This window comes from Neofelis nebulosa, chromosome 17, assembly GCF_028018385.1.
Source record: "Neofelis nebulosa isolate mNeoNeb1 chromosome 17, mNeoNeb1.pri, whole genome shotgun sequence".
Lineage (NCBI taxonomy): Eukaryota > Metazoa > Chordata > Mammalia > Carnivora > Felidae > Neofelis > Neofelis nebulosa.
The window spans coordinates 12773286-12791926 of NC_080798.1; the positions used below are offsets into that span (position 1 = coordinate 12773286).

Consider the following 18641-nt stretch of genomic DNA (forward strand, 5'->3'; position numbering starts at 1 on the left):
TCAAAGATGAATGTTTAAAAATAAAAATAAAAAATAAAATAAAAAGAAAATACAAAGCAATAGGGTAGCTTGGGAGTACTGGGACATATAAAGTTAATATAAAAGAATATTACAGAATTATTGATAATTTTCCTGTATGACCATGGTCTTAAAGGCTGTGCTTATTCTTTAAAAATCTTTTTTGAGAGGAAGCACGAGCAGTGGAGGGGCAGAGGAAGAGGGAGAAAATCTCAAACAAGCTCCACACTCAACATGGAGCATGACACGGGGCTCAATCTCACAACCATGAGATCATGACCTGAGCCAAAATCAAGAGTTGGACACTTAACTGACCAGCCACCCAGGCACCCCAAGACTGTTCTTATTCTTAAAAGATGCAAGCTAATATGTCCAGGAAGGAAGTGTCATAATTTCTACATCTTAAGTCAAATGACGTGAGTATACATACATATATGTACGTATAAATTCAGAGAAAACAAATATGACCAAATGTTGACAATTATTGATTCTAAATAGAATATATGGATATTATACTATTCTTTAAGTTTTTCAGAGTGTCTGAAATTTGTCCTAACAATATCTGGGGAAAGAATTCCCAAATGCACAACTTTTTGTTTCTTTTTAATTTGTAATTTATCTTGAAATGTGAACAGAGAATTTTGACTACTGGCTACCTCTCTGTTGGGATTCGTTACAGGCAAATTGCTTTACACCCTCTGAGCTTCAAGAGGTACATTCCCAACATCTTAACGCTTTCTAAAGCCACATTTCTTTTCAGCCTTCATTTTTTATGCAGCTTAAGGGATAAACTGAATAAAAACCCTTTCGAGTTGTTTTTCTAAATTGTATCCATAATGGACTATCTGAAATTTAGATGGATGAGTGGTTATGAAAGCTTTTCTAAATTCATTACACCAATGAGCATTCTCTTCCTAAGAATTCACTGTAGTAATACTAATGATGAGGATAATAAGAACAATAGCAAGTTTGTATTGAGCATACGCTACATACCAGATATTCTTCCAAAGATCAGATGCATACTAAATCCACCCAATCTCTGCAACAGGACAGAGTTACTATCACTAGCATTTTAAAGATGATGCCCAGAGGGGAGGAGCATTTTGCCCGACATCCCAAAGGTAGTAAGGAAGTGGAATTGTGAGGACACGGAGTATGGTTTGTGCCATGAGGGAGGGATTTCCTACATTTGCAACATTAATAGGGTTATTCTCTAGGAGGAATTCACTTAAGTTTTATAAAGATTGGATAGGGGTACCTGGGTGGCTCAGTCGTTTGAGTGCAGACTTCGGCTCAGGTCATGATCTCATAGTTCCTGAGTTTGAGCCCCGCATCGGGCTCTGTGCTGACAGCTCAGAGCCTGGAGCCTGCTTCGGATTCTGTGTCTCCCTCTCTCTCCCTCCCCCACTTGTGCTCTGCTCTCTCTCTCAAAAATAAAATAAACTTAGGGGCGCCTGGGTGGCGCAGTCAGTTAAGCGTCCGACTTCAGCCAGGTCACGATCTCGCGGTCCGTGAGTTCGAGCCCCGCATCAGGCTCTGGGCTGATGGCTCGGAGCCTGGAGCCTGTTTCCGATTCTGTGTCTCCCTCTCTCTGCCCCTCCCCCGTTCATGCTCTGTCTCTCTCTGTCCCAAAAATAAATAAAAAATGTTGAAAAAAAAATTAAAAAAAAAAATAAAATAAACTTAAAAAAAAAAAAAAAAAAGGACCAGGTAGTGTTAGAACGTTTCTATACCTTCATTAAACGAACATGTTTATTGTAAATTCTCTATGCTTTTATAAGCATAAGGAAGTTGTGTCTCACATTAGCCAAATCATCCTATAGCGTGAATATTCTGCCATTCTAATCAGAGAGGTGACAGTGAGGGGTTTCTTATTCTAATTAAATCGTCTTGTGACTTGTGTCATGTTCTTGAAACTGTGAATGTTGTCTCTCACGTCATTTCTGGAAAAGGGCAAACTTCTTCATTTCTAATCATTCATAAAGTGGTTGATACTTTTATAAAATATAATTTTATGGCAGTAACAAATTGCTATAAAAGTTTCCAAACATTTACTCTCGCTGTCTGCATTCATCTCATGATGGACAAGTAACAATTTTGTGGACTGGCAGTAGGCTCTAGACAAGTTTTAGTAGTACTTCTCTAAGGGCCTTCCTACATCCCAATTTAAAGGGTTTCTCACTTGGATGAAGTCTATGATGTACCCTGAGATACTTATCACATCTCTAAGTCTCCCCACATTCCTTACATTCATAATATTTCACAGCAGTATGAGTTCTCTAATGTGCAGAGCAAAAACTGAGTTACGATTAGGTTCCTCCTACATTCCTTAAAGTGTTTCTAACAAGTATGAATTCTCCAATGTTTACCAGACTTTGTGCCAAGAATAAAGATCTTCACACGTTCCTTACATTTGAATGGTTTCACATCAGTATAAATTGATGTTCAATAAGATTGTACAAAATCCTAAAGGCCTTTTCATATTCCTTATATTCAAAGCATTTCTCACTAGTATGAATTTTCTGATATATCAAGTAAACTGTCCACACACAGGTAAAGGTTTTACACATTCGCTGCATTTATAAGTTTTCTCAAGAGTAAGATTCTCCTTGTATTGTTCGTACACATAAAAAATGTGTTCACATCTCTTCAATCATGAAGTTTCATCAGTATCAATTGTCTCATTTAAGTTGTCCATATAAAGGCTTCCCCACATTCTTTATATTCATAAGGTTTATCATTACTATGAGTTCTCTCATGTTGAACCAGGTTTGAGCCATTAACAAAGGTCTTCCCAAATTCCTTACATTGATAAGCGTTCTCACCAGCATGAAATCTCTGATGAACAGTAAGTTGATAGCCACTACCAAAGGCCTTCCCACATTGCTTACATTCATAGGACTTCTCACCAGTATGGATTCTCTCATGTTTAACAAGGCTTGAAGCCCAACTAAAGGCCTTCCCACATTCCTTACACTTAAAAGGTTTCTCACCAGTATGGATTTTCTGATGTTGCGTAAGATGATAGCCACGACTGAAAGCCTTCCCACATTCTTTACATTCATAAGGTTTCTCGCCAGTATGGATTCTCTCATGTTGAACAAGACTCGAGCCGCAATTAAAGGTCTTCCCACATTCCTTACATTCATAGGGCTTCTCACCAGTATGAAATATCTGATGTCGAGTAAGTTGATAGCTACTACCAAAGGCCTTCCCACATTCTTTACATTCATAGGACTTCTCACCAGTATGGATTCTCTCATGTTTAACAAGGCTTGAACCCCAACTAAAAGCCTTCCCACATTCCTTACATTCAAAAGGTTTTTCACCAGTATGGATTTTCTGATGTTGAGTGAGGTGATAGCCACGACTGAAGGCCTTCCCACATTCTTTACATCCATAAGGTTTCTCGCCAGTATGGATTCTCTCATGTTGAATAAGACTTGAGCCACAATTAAAGGTCTTCCCACATTCCTTACATTCATAGGGTTTCTTGCCAGTATGAAATACCTGATGTCGAGTAAGTTGATAGCCCCAACAAAAAGCCTTTCCACATACTTTACATTCATAAGGCTTCTTGCCAGTATGAATTTTCTGATGCTGAGTAAGTTGATAACCACGACTGAAGGCCTTCCCACATTCTTTACATTTATAAGGTTTCTCACCTGTATGAATTATCTCATGTTTAGCAAGGCTTGAGCCCCAAAAAAAGGCCTTCCCACATTCCTTACATTTGTAAGATTTCACACCAATATGAATTTTCTGATGTTGAGTGAGGTGGTAGCCACGACTGAAAGCCTTCCCACATTCTTTACATTCATAGGGTTTCTCACCAGTATGGATTCTTTCATGTTTAACAAGACTAGATCCCCAACTAAAGGTCTTCCCACATTCCTTACATTCGTAGGGTTTCTCACCAGTATGAAATCTCTGATGCACAGTAAGTTGATAGGCACTAAAAAAGTCCTTCCCACATTCACTACATTCAAAGTGTTTTTCAGTCGTATGAGTTCTCTCATGTTGAACAAGTTTTGACCCATGACTGCAAGCCTTCCCACATTCCTTACAAATATAGCGTTTCTCTCTATTATGAATTCTTTGATGTGCACTAAAAGATTTGCTTTTTCTGTAAGTGGGCATTTTTTCATAGCTAATTATCATTTGACTAAAGTATGCCTCTTGATGTCCCTGTAGCCCCTCCAATTTGCTTTTGCACTTAGAATTATTTTTGAAAATGAATGCCTCAAGGCCAAGAGTTTTACTTCTTTCCGTCCTCTCCCATTGGGAAAAATGTATTTCAAAAATGTCTTTTTCTGAAATTTTATTTTTGGTTGCATATGTTGACTCCAAATCTGAAAGAAAACAAGAAAACCACATATTTTATTTCGTTTACCAGAAAAAAATTTTAAAAACCCTCAATAGAAATACAAGGCAAATTAGAAATAATACCCATTAAAAAAAAAAACGAAAGAAAGAAAGAATACCCATAAAAGAACTGGATTATAAGACTTCTTGAGCTCACTCCTAAGCATCAAGTGTCTACCCTGTTGGAACAACAATCTCAGTTTTGACTTTTCAGCTCTTATGTTCTTAATGTTCTGATCTGACAGTTTTCTGGAGGATTCCTCAAAGATCATTTTAACAAGTTCCTTATCTTCCTGTGTGGATGACCCCTTACACAAAATGCCTTTCCATCCAGCAAGCCCTTATGTGCACAGGGGTGGTTCGGCTGAACTTTTTCACAACTATGGCGGGTTGGCATCATCAACTGGAATCTAGAAAATCAAGCACACCTGAAACTAATATTGTATGTCAGCTACACTTAAAAAAACGAAACACTAAGCTACATAATACTCCACAGGAATTTTTCTGAGGGATTGGTGTTGGGATAAAAGCAGACAAAACTACTAAGTTCCAAGGCTCTACTGGAGGTGAAACGTGTGAAACAAAACCAACCAGAACTGTAATAGAACCTCCACTTGGCTCAAATCCTGATACAATTAGAGAGATAAGCACATCAGTGGTCATGCAGGAAGTTTAGAGCAAAGAACAATTTTTCAATCTAATTTGAAACCAGAAATAAACTGAAACTAATGAAAGCTATGACCCAGTCCCAGCTCAGCTCTAAGCCTGGGGGGATCTGAGTTATCAGCCCCTCCCCCTAAATAGCTGATTTGAGACACAGGCAGGGATCTATTCTTTACTGTTCTTCAAAATGTCTGGCACACAATGAAAATTTATGCGGTAGGTGAGGAACAGGGACAGTGTGACCTAAAATCACACCCCCAGCCCCCCAAAAAAACACAAAAGAGACAAAGAACAGCTGACATAGATATTAGAATCAGCAGGCAAGGCCATTGAATTATATTTTACAGATTCTGGAAGAAAAGATAGAGAACAGATGGGAAATTTCAGCAAAGAAACACAAACTCTAAAATTATAAAATGGAAAATTCTACAACTAAAAAACCCAAACTGAAATGCAAAGAGAAAAAGGATGGGGAAAAAAAAAATAGAGTCAGACCTGTGCAACAATATTAAACAATCCAACTTCAGACAACAGCAGTTCCAGAAGGAGCCAAATAAGTACTTGAGAAGATTCTTATTGCCATATTCTTAAAATGTATGAAATGTATAAATAAGCAATCTACTTTTTAGCAAACTGCAAGGAGAATAAATACAAAGAAAAGCAACAACTGGGAGCATCATAATCAAACAGTTGAAAACTGAAAATAAAGGAAAAATAATAAAAGGAGGCAAAGGGGGGACATTAAAGTTAGAGAACAACTATAAGAATTGAGGCTGACTTCACATCTGTAACAATGGAAGCTACAAGACAATGGAATGATATCTTTAATGGCTGAAAGAAAGAAAGCTTTCAACCTAAAGTTCTATATAAAGCACAAAGTATTCTTCAAAATGAAGATGAGAGATTTCCAGCCCCAGCCATGAAGAAAAATCTGGCATTAGACTTACTCTCACACTATAAACAGCTCTAAAGCTATAAAGCAGTATACTAGATGGGGCGCCTGGGTGGCTCCGTCGGTTAAGCAACTGACTTCGGCTCGGGTCACGATCTCACGGTTCGTGGGTTCAAGCCCCACGTCGGGCTCTGTGCTGACAGCTCGGGGCCTGGAGCCTGCTTCAGATTCCCTGTCTCCCTCTCTCTCTGCCCCGCCCCCTCCTCGTGCTCTGTCTCTCAAAAATAAATAAACGTTTAAAAAAATTAAAAAAACAGTGTACCAGACACAGGGCTGAAAAACTTTTAGAGACAATTCTTAGGAGAACTTTATATTCACCCTTTCTGCCTGGCTGCATCCTCCAAAATAAGGTACAGGAAAATGAAGTCCAAATATACAGCAGTGGTTTTCACTGGGCAAAGGATACTGGTGTCTGAGTTCAGGACTGCTAAGGCAGCTGGAATTTGTAGCTCATGGTTTAGCAAGTAAGGGAGCCATGAACCTGTAACTAAAATATTAATTTATGCATCCATACAGTGACTCTCCACAAGGTACTTGGGAGTACCAACCCAGACTGAGTGGAAAGAGGCATTCATCTGAGGCCTCACAAAGCCCATATAGTGAAAGACTCATCATCTGGTGCAGTAGTCCTCAAACTTGGTCTCAGAACCCCTTATACTCTTTAATTATTGGTGAATTCTTTGCTTGCTCATGCATAAGTGTATTTGCAATACAAAATATACAAGGTTGGTATTTTTGTGTAATGGTGATTTTATGACATCTTAGGTGACTTATTAAAGGGTAGAGGAGTACTGTGGGTTATGTCTGTGGGAAGTAATTTTAATGATGTTTAACTGGTCATAGATAAACCGTAGTAACTATTGCTGCTTTACTTAACGATGTTTTATTTCTTTGTATACATGAACATTTGGGTGTAAGAACTGTGTGTACATCCAAAAGGAAGTCACATAATTTAAACTGGCCAATCTAATCTTACAACTACCTTGAGATGGCCAAATATAAACTAAATGCAATGCACTTTTGTGTAGCTTAGCATCAATAGATAGTTCAGTAAACTCGAATTTAGTTCAACCACTCTGAACTGCCATGCAAGAGCTTATATTACAATTACTTGGTAAGGAAGGCTTAACAATATTAGTAAATGAAAAGAGATTTAACTACTTTTTAAATGTTAAAAAAAAAAAACCGGGGCACCTGAATGCCTCAGTCGGTTAAGCATCCGACTTCCACTCAGGTCATGATCTCACAGTTCGTGAGTTTGAGTTCTGCATCAGGTGAGAATGAGCCCCACTTCTGGCACTGTACTGACAGTGCAGAGCCTGCATGGGATTTTCTCCCTCCCTCTCTCTCTCTCTCTCTCTCCCCCTCTGCCTCACACATTTGCTCCCCCCACCTCAAAAAAAATAAAATAAAAACACTTAAAAATAAATAAATGTTAAAAAAAATCACTGAGGGCTCAAAAGAGCTTTTGTTTGTTGTGCAAGTTAGATTTTCCAATATTTACCATATTAGAAATTAAAATGGAAAAATTAAAGATATTAATTCACTTGAAAATAACGAATCATTCTCTGTCAATACAATAAATTTATAAAAGTTGTATTTTCTAAAACAAAAAAATAAGTATTATCTTAATTTTTTGTGACTCTCTTTAATATATGGCTTAACAGAAGTCAACTGGATTCTCATATCTGCTTCTGCATTCACTCTATGGCAATATGCTATTGTGACTGAAGTATACGAAGGAAATCTAGCCTCCCACATATATGCAACTGTTATTGATACTGTGGGTATGTTACTATTTGATGCTACAGTAAAACTTGAGAAGGGATAGTTTCATAAAGGTTAGTTGCAAGGTGAAATATGCAAATATACCCATGAACTTTTCATATGAAGTTACCTTAAAATCCACTGCACTTTGAATGATCTTTTATCCGGGCATAATTTTGTAATATTGTGCACTGGTCATGTGAAAAATGGTGGCTCGTGGAGTTATGCAGATCTTCGAAATGTTCACATATCTCATTACATAATATTTACAAAATCATGTGTTAATATTACCTTCTATCTCATCAGAAAAATGTTTATGTATTGGGAAGTTGTAAAAGCTCAAAATGGTAGATGTAAGTTTCACACAATTCTAAGTTTTACTTCAAAGTCTGAATTCTATCACTGGCAAAAAATACCGTTACTTGTCTTTGAAGTGGCGGGCTCCCTTGTGAGAACATTTTTCTAACTACCTAAGTCTCAATAATAGTATAATAGTTCATCTGTTAGGCATTCTTTCAAAAACAAAGTGGTGTCCCATGAAAAGAACAGCCAGTTTAACTCACAATTCAAACACCTGCACAACTGGTTTTCCTCAAGGCGCGTACCACACTTGGGTATACAGCAGAAGAGTTTAATGAATATTTCCCATTTCACCACAAAGGATATTTTTTAAATGCATATTCGAGGGTCAAGAATACAGGCTCATGAGCCAGACTTCCTTGCAGGCTCAATTGCTGCAACCTTCTCCCACCAGCTGTGTGACCCCGGGAAGTCACTTACACTATATGTGTCTCTGTATTCTCATCCATTAAAAGGGGATAAAAACAATACTTGCCTCATGGGGAAGTTGTGAAAGTTAATTAAGCTAATGTACTTGCTCTGCTTAGAACACAGCCTGGTTTGGGGCGCCTGGGTGGCTCAGTCGGTCGAGCAGCTGACTCTTGATTTTGGCTCAGGTCATGATCTCAACAGTTTGTGGGGATCGAGCCCCACGTCAGGCTCTGCACTGACAGCATGGAGCCTCCTCGGGATTCTCTCCCTCTCTATCTGTCCCTCCCGAGCTCTCACATGCACATGTGCTCTCTCTCTCTCAAAATAAATAAACTTAAAAAAGAGAAAACAACACAGTCTGGCGTATGGTTAGCACAGTGTTAAGTGTTAATGTTGTCAGAGTTACTATTGTTATTTTGCTAACAGGAAAAGAAGTTTCAGGAGACATCTTTAGGATTGAATTCGGTGTAGAGTTTAACTTTGTAAAATACAAGGTTCACAGATCGCAACTTTCAGCTTCCAAAGTGTTGAAAGGAATGTGTTCGCTTAGTGTGAAATGAATTGTTTATTCAATCCTCCACCGCATAACGTGAAGGGGCTCTTTTGAAAGTCGGAGTACATCAGGACCCTGTTTCTAGCTGCACTCTCTGCATGCGGGTCAAAAACTAACAAAGAGCAGTGCTTCTTTGATGTGGACAAAAATCACCCGGGGATCTTGTGTAAACGTAGACCCTGTTCTGCATGTCTGGGATAGGACCTGGCAACTGTATTTCTTTTTTGAATACTTCATGCATTCATTCATTCACTTATGTATGTAAGGGCTGAATCACTAAATTCTATTCCTGAAACCACTATGACACTATACGTTAACTAACTAGAATTTAAATATTAATTTGGGGGGAAAAAAAAAAAAAGACAAGCTGGTAGAAGCAGCTGATGTTAGGTATGTGTGTAATATTCAACAATAAAAAACCTAACCCCGGGGCACCTGGGTAGCTCAGTTGGTTGAGCATCCAACTCTTGATTTCCCTTCAGTGAGATCAAGCCGCACGTCTCAAACCCCTACTTGAGATTCTCCCTCTCCCCTCCCTCTCTTTGCCCTTCCCCCGCTTGCTCACATACTCTCTTTCAAAAAAAAATAAATGAACTTAAAAAAAAAAAAAAAAAGCTAAAACCCCAGTAAACCAAATAAAGGCTTCTGATCACTCAGAAAACAATCCACATTCCTCCCCCAAACCAACAAAACCGCCTGCCGTCTGGGCCCTGCCTATCTCCTTCACTAACTTCTTGGTATCCTCTCCTTCACTAACTCTGTTCTGGTCTTCCTATGGTTCCTCAAACATTAACAATCACATTCTGAGGAGCAAGCACACAGATAATCGTTAGACACGTTCAAGTTAAACACAGTATGAAACAATGGTTACGAACTGAATGCCCCATAATGCAAATCCCGCTCCTTGTAAAGAAGAGAGGCCACTACAGGAAAAGCCAGAGGAAGGTGTGAAGGTATGGGACGATCAAGGAGCTTGCTGAACCCATTTCTAGTCCAACAAATATTAAGTTGTCCCTTTGAGAACAGGGAGAAGAAATTGACCGGGTTTCTTCAAAGACAGCCCTATAATTCCCACAGGGAAAGCCAATGCTGCAGAGAAGATTCTCAAGTATTTCAGGCAGATGACCTTACCCAATGAGACCAAGTTACTATAGTTCTCCAACATCACATCCACGTACAAGTCCCTCTGAGCAGGGTCCAGGCACTCCCACTCCTCCTGAGAGAAGTCGATGGCCACATCCCTGAAAGTCACCAAGCCCTAAAACCAAAAACCCATACATTACTTGGGAAATTAAAGAAATTTAAGAACTTAAGAAAATATTTCTAAGAGGGGGAAAAAGGATTACGAAGGATAAACCGCAAGAAGAGGAAAATGTAACAATCAAGTAGGCTGGAGGCCTGTGATACATATAGGTAGAGAAAAGTAAAGAAATTAGTACAACTAAAGCAGAGTGTTACACATTCTAGAAGAATCCTGTTACAGCAGGAAAAATTTCTTGGATGTTGTGAGATCGGTAACTAAGCTATCTAGACTTGTCTGGTAATATATAAAATAATCCCAGTTTCTCTTCTATTAAATAAAAGTGGTGTTGGGGGGGAGGTTGTTTATGAGTATGTAAACATACATACAACCTGCTATGTGCCTGTCTCGTAAATTCTTTATAAACGTAAACTGCTACACCATCTTTTCCCTTTCAGGCTTTAAGGAACAGAAAACACAAATAAGAAAATTTTTTTCCCAAATGCACTATAAAATCTCTATTTCAGAAAAATGACTTCCATTAAATTACAGATTATCATTAAGCCTCAAGTAAACCATTCCATTAGATTACAATGTAAGCATTTTTTTCTTACACATCTTACAAATACATGTTTTTATTAGCTGCATTCAGTTCATCATATAGGTATATGAAATTAATATCTCCATTATATTTATACATTTAGGTTGAACAAAACTTCTAAAGACTTTCTCAATTCTAGAAATCTACTATCATCCAGTATTTAGAAATCTGTCACCTTCTTCCTTGTTACCATCAACCACACCTCACCTGACACCCTCCTCATTCCCAAGCAGGAGACTGCCAATAGAGCACATCGTATATGACACAGGTGTCACCAAGATCTGTGCATCCTGGTCAATAACCAAATGGACTCTGACACTGGTGTTCATTGATTGGGGAACCACACTTTCCCTGGAAAGACCCACTCACAAGCCCCTGCATCCAAAAAGCCTTGCAAAGCCTCACAGAGACTGAGGCTGAGCCCAAGAATCTTATCTCTCTGGGAGACTCAGGTCCATGAAGAAGTTCCAAGTTTGCCTGTATGACCAAATGGGACCCTCATCACTGACTCATCACACCACAGCCCTGAGATGGGAATAAGGAATTCTGATAAGGGAAATGGCACAGCCCTAGTGGACCAAAGACAGAAGTGATAACGAAGGGCACCACCCAAGACAGCCTACCATGGATATGTCCTAGGTAAACACCAAAGCTCTTCCAGAGAAGGCACAAGCAACTGAAATTGTTCTCTTGGGTGACCATCCAGCTGTCTAAGGGCATTGTATCCTGACTGGCTTCTTTCCTAGATGCCAGCCAATCAGCACCTTAACCTGAAAAAGGAATAACTTGTTTTCAAAATGTCTACAGTCTTCATTCTCCCGTTTTTCCTTCCCTTGTAAATAAATCGTTGGTGTTTTAATAGATGATAGCAGTCTACTGCTGGTTTTCCTTGCATATAAGTAAAAGTGTGCTGTTAACTACATTTCTTCAAGTTATTCTTTGACAGAAGCTCAAGTATTTCCCTCAAAAGATTGCATCCTTTCGCTGCTCTTGATAGAAGACCGAGCACACAGATGTTGAATGTGTTCAATGACCATGACAACACTGAATGGAAAGGCACACATGAAGGACACTGGGCTACTTGGCCCTATCCTTTACTGGAATAGGGGGAACTGAGAGGCAGGTTCAGGAGCGGGGTTCTGTTATGCAGAAAGCATTCAGATAATTAAGGAAAAGATTCATAGGACCTAAAAATCACAGTATTTCAAGGAGAGAGAAATAACCAACTTACATCAGTCATGGTTCTAGAATTGCAAGAACTAATTAATAATCCATGGGGTTCCTCTATTGGTGAAGCACAGAATCCAGAAAAGTCAGAGCTGGGGAGGGGAAAAAAAAGCTTTAGACCAGATGTGAAGTGATCCCATCCTGACTTAAGCTAATATAAACTTCTACCTCTGCCATTCCTCCTCCTACCCCCCACACTCCCACACCATCTTTGAAATCTAAACTCTCCCCTCAAACCCGAAGGCCCTTCAGTAGGAAGGTTTCTGGCAGTGCCTGATACTGGGGATGCTGATATGAGACTCAGGCTGGACCACCGGTCCTTCCCAGACCAGATCTCCCTCCCACCCTTCTGCCTCTCCGAGCTGAGAAAGAGGAACACAGTCCAAGTGAGAACATCTTTCATGGGCTCGGGGCTCAAGAAGGTTGGTCAAGACACAAGGGTGGACAGGATGTACAACTGCCTGAGCCCAAAAAGCTGACCTCTTAACGCGTTCAGAACATACACGCAACAGAATACGAGAAACTAGGCTAAGTCGGGGAAAATAATCAAAATATACTGTCAATAGAAAATACAGCTTGCAGGATGTATAGTATGATTATATTTATAAATTGTATGTGTATAACAATATAGAAAAGACTGACAATCACATGTCCACAGATGAAAAAAGTGTTTAGGAAAAAAAAGTGTTTAGAAAGTTATACATCTATATACAATAAGGGTTTTCTTTTTATTGTGGTCATAATGTTCTTTTTGTTTAAGTATTCTGCATAACTGTTGTAGCCATGGCCATGCATTATACTAACCATATAATTTCTACATACACTCCCGTTTTGCCTAGAAAAAAAGTGGCTGAAATTCCCCCAAGAAATGTCATGGATATATTGATGAGATCTCAATCCTGCTTCTCTTCATGTCTTCTGACACATGGGTTGATTTTATATCTAAACTTGTCTTTTTAGACAGGATACTTTCCTGATAATTGCTGAACTGATCCTACTGGTCTCACTTAGCAACTAACATTCGTAGGATACAAACTACAGGGTATCCAACACGCAGGACAAATTCTATTTGCCTCTGCAAAACCAGTCGTGACCCAACAGTATTGCCTGTAATTACCTTCCTATGAGTTTCCAAGACAGGTTACCTGAGTTGTTTCTTGGCCTTTGTTGCTGGCAGCCTTAACTTCATTCCGATGTAAATTTAGTCTTCCTTGTCTTAAAGGCAACAACCATGTCTTTCAGTTACTGTATCACTACCCAAGTCCTATCTCAGGGTCTTAGATTTGGGACAAATTTTAACCCAAAATTCCCTTATGGAAACATGTCCTTAAATAGCTAGAGAAGTACAGATGTATACACAAGAATATTCAACCAAAAATCATTTATGAGATAACCAAGAATTAGAAACTACCTAACAGTAAGCAAAAGGTTTGCTCAACTGTGGCCTGCTGTGCCCTCATTAGTTTGGTGGTATTAGACCATATTAATTGAAGAAAGACACACATAATCAATTTCTTGGTGATACAGGCAGTTTTGTAAAGGATACACAATGTGGGAAGTCTATCTGAAATTAAGATAAAGGCTCTGGTGTCGACTTTCAGGATGTGAATCTGGGCTCGACAGTGACCAATTTCTCAACACTTCTATTTCCTCGTCAATAAAAGAATAAGAGAAGGATAGGAACACTGTCTGCTACAGAGGGCTGCACTGAAGATTAAGTAAGAAAATCCACATATAATACTGGTGTACGATAGGGGAATCTGGCTGGCTCGTTCGGAGGAGCATAAGGCTCTTGATTTCAGGGCCGTGAGTCTGAGCCCCATGCGGAGTGTAGAGATTTCTTAAATTACAAAAAAAAAAAAAAAATAGTGGGGTGCCTAGGTGGCTCAGGTAATAAATACAGCGTCCGACTTCAGCTGAGGTCATGATCTCACAGTCCATGAGTTTGAGCCCCACTTCGGGCTCTGTGCTGACAGCTCAGAGCCTGAAGCCTGCTTCGGATTCTGTGTCTCCTTCTTTCTTTGTCCCTCCCCCACTCGAGCTGTCTCTCTCTATCTCAAAAATAAATAAATGTTAAAAAAAGAAACAAACAAACAAAAAAAACTAGTGTACGGTAATTACTTAACCTAAGTTTTAGCCATTATTACTGAAAATGGAGATTACTGTCCCTTATTCTGTTATAATAAGAAAAGTTAATGACCCTTTCCATATTTTCATAATAAAATCCATGCTTCTCAGGTGTGTTTTCTTACAAAGTAAACTAAAGTTTCACAGTCCAGCCTTAAGCCCACTATTCTTCCTAAATAACAACATAAGCACAACAGGTTCTCAGAAAGACACAGAGGAGATATCCCCCACTCCCAGAAGCTGCAGATAGAGACAGGACTCAACATCATAAAGCTGGCTCAGAAAATACAACCCAATTAGATGTCAAGAGGAGAACATTAACCAGAGGTGTGATCTTGTTCTGTGCAAATTGGTGGTTTATTAAATGTCCATAACTATAACCTTCTTATTCTACCTTCTGTTTTTTTTTTGTTTTTTTTTTTTTTTTTTTTTATTTATTTTTGGGACAGACAGAGACAGAGCATGAACGGGGGAGGGGCAGAGAGAGAGGGAGACACAGAATTGGAAACAGGCTCCAGGCTCCGAGCCATCAGCCCAGAGCCTGACGCGGGGCTCGAACTCACAGACCGCGAGATCGTGACCTGGCTGAAGTCGGACGCTTAACCGACTGCGCCACCCAGGCGCCCCTCTACCTTCTGTTATTAATATCTGTCCTTGGAAATATTATTTGTAAAATAGGTTTTTATAAGACAGAACAAAGACACTGCAAATTATCACTATTTTCTGTGGAAATAACCTTTAAAATAATCTAATTCTGAAAGTCTGTCTTTGAGGCTCTTGTAATTAACTTTTAAATGGTGTTTACATTCCTAAAAGTTGTGAATACTTCAGGTTTTTAAATAAAGAAGAAATCACTAACACTTCTCTCTTCTTCCTGCACATTCAAGAGTAAAACAAAACCCACACGTGGGTTGGATTTCTCCATCAAAATAAAAGCTAGAGAGTCTTCAATTCAGTTGTATCACCAATTACTGTTATCTTATTCAGCAGAAACAAAACCAGACACATAGGCTCCAAGGAAAAAAAAATTTTTAACAGAAATGCACCAAAATATTAAGAATGATTAACTCTAGGGGTGCCTGGGTGGCTCAGTCAGTTAAGCGTCCGACATCGGCTAGGGCATGATCTTACGGTTTGTTAGTTTGAGCCCCGCATCGGGCTCTGTGCTGACAGCTCAGAGCCTGGAGCCTGCTTCGGATTCTGTGTCTCCCTCTCTCTCTCTGTCCTTTCCTTGATTACGCTCTCTCTCTCAAAAATAAATAAAACGTTAAAAAAATTTTTTTAAAGAATGATTACCTCTAGAGGATGTAATTCTAACTTCCTTCTCTATGTTCCCTGGATTGTTGAATTTTTTTTGCAACAAACCTGCATTAATTCCATAACCAGAAATATAAAGATATTTCCAAATGTAAAAAACTGAATGATAGGGAAGGGGCATATTTCAGTCATTAAGAAAAATGCAAAAAACAGAGCCAACCCTGAAGATCAGTGGGCCAGAACCAAAGTACACTGACCAGCTGTTGAACGTGCTGGAGCTGGAGCTGACCCCTACACTGAGACACTTTCACTATCAAGGTTCCCCTGAAACCAACACACCAATTACGTTAAGTCACCTTCAAAGTCTCAGGAAGGAAATATATGCACATAAATAGAATAATATTTGGTACAGAACAGATGCTCAACAAGTGTGGCTACACCCCTCCACCTGTTCACTGCGGTCAATTAAAACATTTTGGAGACAATCCTTGAAAAATGTCTTTCAGGGGCGCCTGGGTGGCTCAGTTGGTTAAGCATCCGACTTCAGCTCAGGTCCTGATCTCGCAGTTTGTGGGTTCGAGCCCCGTGTAGGGCTCTGAGCTGTCAGCTCGGAGCCTGCAGTCTGCTTCGGAATCAGTGTCTCCCTCTCTCTCTGCCCCTCCCCCACTCGTGCTCTGTGTCTCAAAAATAAAATAAACATTAAAAAAATTTTTTGAGGGGCGCCTGGGTGGCGCAGTCGGTTAAGCGTCCGACTTCAGCCAGGTCACGATCTCGCGGTCTGTGAGTTCGAGCCCCGCGTCAGGCTCTGGGCTGATGGCTCGGAGCCTGGAGCCTGTTTCCGATTCTGTGTCTCCCTCTCGCTCTGCCCCTCCCCCGTTCATGCTCTGTCTCTCTCTGTCCCAAAAATAAATAAAAAACGTTGAAAAAAAATTTTAAAAAAAAAAAAAATTTTTTTTGAGAATAATGTCTCCCATAACTCTTACTGAATGGGATTCATATAGAACTCACAATATTCTTGCGGACTTTTGTTTATAACTATTACTTCATATTTTATTACTTACATTTTCCTTCTGATTCTTTATAAACATAATTTTTATCAAGTACACATTATTCCATTACAGGAGACAACTGCAATTTACTTAACTGTTTCCATATCACTGGACACTAATCTTGTAAAATCTCCTTCCCAGCTATTAAATCCTAATCCCGGACCAATGGAGCTGGACCTTTTTTGGGTCACGTACATTCGACAATCTCATGAAATTATAGACATTTTTGCCCACTAAAAAAAGAAATTTACAAATATTTATAAAAATTCGGTCTCGGGGCGCCTGGGTGGCTCAGTCGGTTAAGCCTCCGACTTCAGCTCAGGTCATGATCTCGCGGTCCGCGAGTTCGAGCCCCGCATCGGGCTCTGGGCTGATGGCTCCGAGCCTGGAGCCTGCTTCCGATTCTGTGTCTCCCTCTCTCCCTGCCCCTCCCCCATTCATGCTGTGTCTCTGTCTCAAAAATAAATAAACGTTAAAAAAAAAATTAAAAAAAAATTCAAGAGATCTGTGATCATCTGGCAATTATAAATGGGACAAAACCTCAGGTTAAGATTTCCTCTACTAGATCATTTGAGCATCTGGTCACTTGTTCAAACTTGAATAGCTGGCTATTAATCGAGAGTAAGGTCAATAAGGGGCGACTAAGAAGAGGGATGCATGAGCAGGGTAGGTCATTCATCAGGAAGAAAACCCAGGATAGTCACTACTAGTGATATTTCAGGCCAAGAAAGCAAATATTCTCATGATCTAAAAACGAAAGTAACTGTGTGAATAAGAAAGAAACACAAACTCACCCTGATCCTTGACTTCAAAATATGCAACAATTCTTCCCTCCTCCTCAGGATCCTTCTTAGAAACCCGGCAGCAGTGGGAGTGGGGGTGGGGGTGGGGGTGAGGGAGGGGGACACCGAAAGACTCGTGAGACACCAGCATTTCTTGGAGCACAGACCTAACTAAAACAAAAAAACAAAAAAGGAAAACCGAAACACCGCCTAGAGCCGTATTCACCTTCAGCCACACAAAACCCAACGGAATTGAAAGGAAGGAAGGTTGCAATCTGTCCCTGAGTTGACAGCAACTGCTGGGCACGAAGGTCTGGCTGCTCTGAAACATGTAGCTGGCTCCCAAGGAGCTCCGAGACGCGCGCCCCTTCTACGAACCTTACCTCTGGGGCCTCCCCCATCACGTCTTCCTAGAAGCATGTCACGAGGACACTTCCGGATGTACGATTCTCATCCCAAGACTAGCCCTATGCCTTCTTGGCGTGAAACGTTCCCTCTAGGGCTTAGGGTAGGACCCCTTTTCTTGCGGGCATTTAACTTTGGCAGGCCCAAAGAAAGTCTAGAGGGACCCCAGAGCACACAGCCAAAGCAAAACCACAAGGCCACGCACCCCATCACCCGGGCACACATTCCCAATCGCATACACCATCACGGAGGCACACCCCGGCCCTGCCACGCACCATCCTGCTCAGCCGCTAGCGGACACACAGGCTGGAGGCTCCGAACGCGACACACCCAGTCCGCTAACCGGGCCTCCTCACCTCGGGCGCTTCCCGAAGTCACCCCCACACTGGCTGCGGCTTCTGACCCGGCGCTGACTACTTCCCCCGACGCGAGCAACTCACGGCGCGGAGCCCGAGAACCTTCAGGACACCGGAAACGGACCCACAGGCTTATGGGAAATAAGAGACGGCAAGTCCTCGGAGGGCGAGAACCGGGCCATCCAAAGAGCTCTCCGCGGGCAGCCTCACCCCGCCCGGAAGAAGACCTGTGCCCGGAGACTTTTGGGAAATGTAGTCCACGGCGGGCAAATCCTCAGAAGCTGGGACCCAGGACCCTTAGAATGCTCCCAGCGTGCTACTCGGCTACGCCTGGCAAAGGCGCTTCTTCCAAAGTCAACCCGAACTTCTAGTTTTTGCTGCAGCGAGTAGGTCCCGGCTAGGCGAACGTCACATCTCAATAATCTTCGATGTGACTGAGGGAGAATTAAATGGTTTTCAAGGAAGGCTGAGGAATGCATTCTGAGAGTGTTAGAGATTGGAAGGGGAG

The 18641-nt window shown here is 40.7% G+C and overlaps 1 protein-coding gene across 20 annotated transcripts; it reads right to left on the reverse strand.

Annotated features, from left to right (window-relative positions):
• Positions 1-2572: 2572 nt before the first annotated feature.
• Positions 2573-18339, reverse strand: ZNF283 (zinc finger protein 283). 20 transcript variants are annotated; one of them, XM_058709092.1, is made up of 6 exons: positions 18134-18257; positions 17385-17436; positions 13275-13372; positions 12162-12249; positions 10221-10347; positions 2573-4370 (listed from the first exon to the last, which is right to left on the reverse strand). In XM_058709092.1, exons 4-6 carry the CDS (start codon positions 12168-12170, stop codon positions 2704-2706), a joined length of 1803 nt encoding a protein of 600 aa, XP_058565075.1. In that variant the 5' UTR covers positions 12171-12249; positions 13275-13372; positions 17385-17436; positions 18134-18257; the 3' UTR covers positions 2573-2703. The 20 variants fall into 20 exon arrangements, with proteins under 20 accessions (XP_058565075.1, XP_058565078.1, XP_058565076.1 ...); XM_058709095.1 differs by adding an exon at positions 11554-11700 and having other exon boundaries at positions 17385-18251; XM_058709093.1 differs by having other exon boundaries at positions 17385-17439; positions 18134-18243.
• Positions 18340-18641: the final 302 nt, after the last annotated feature.

Bases quoted from the DNA above. Each gene is read 5' to 3' on its own strand.
- ZNF283 (XM_058709081.1), bottom strand. From the start codon at position 17,703: ATGTTTCAGAGCAGCCAGACCTTCGTGCCCAGCAGTTGCTGTCAACTC. The intron at 4,371-17,384 runs GTGAGTTTGTGT...GTTTTCTTTCAG, and splicing joins TTTTGAAGTCAAGGATCAGG to ATTTGGAGTCAACATATGCA.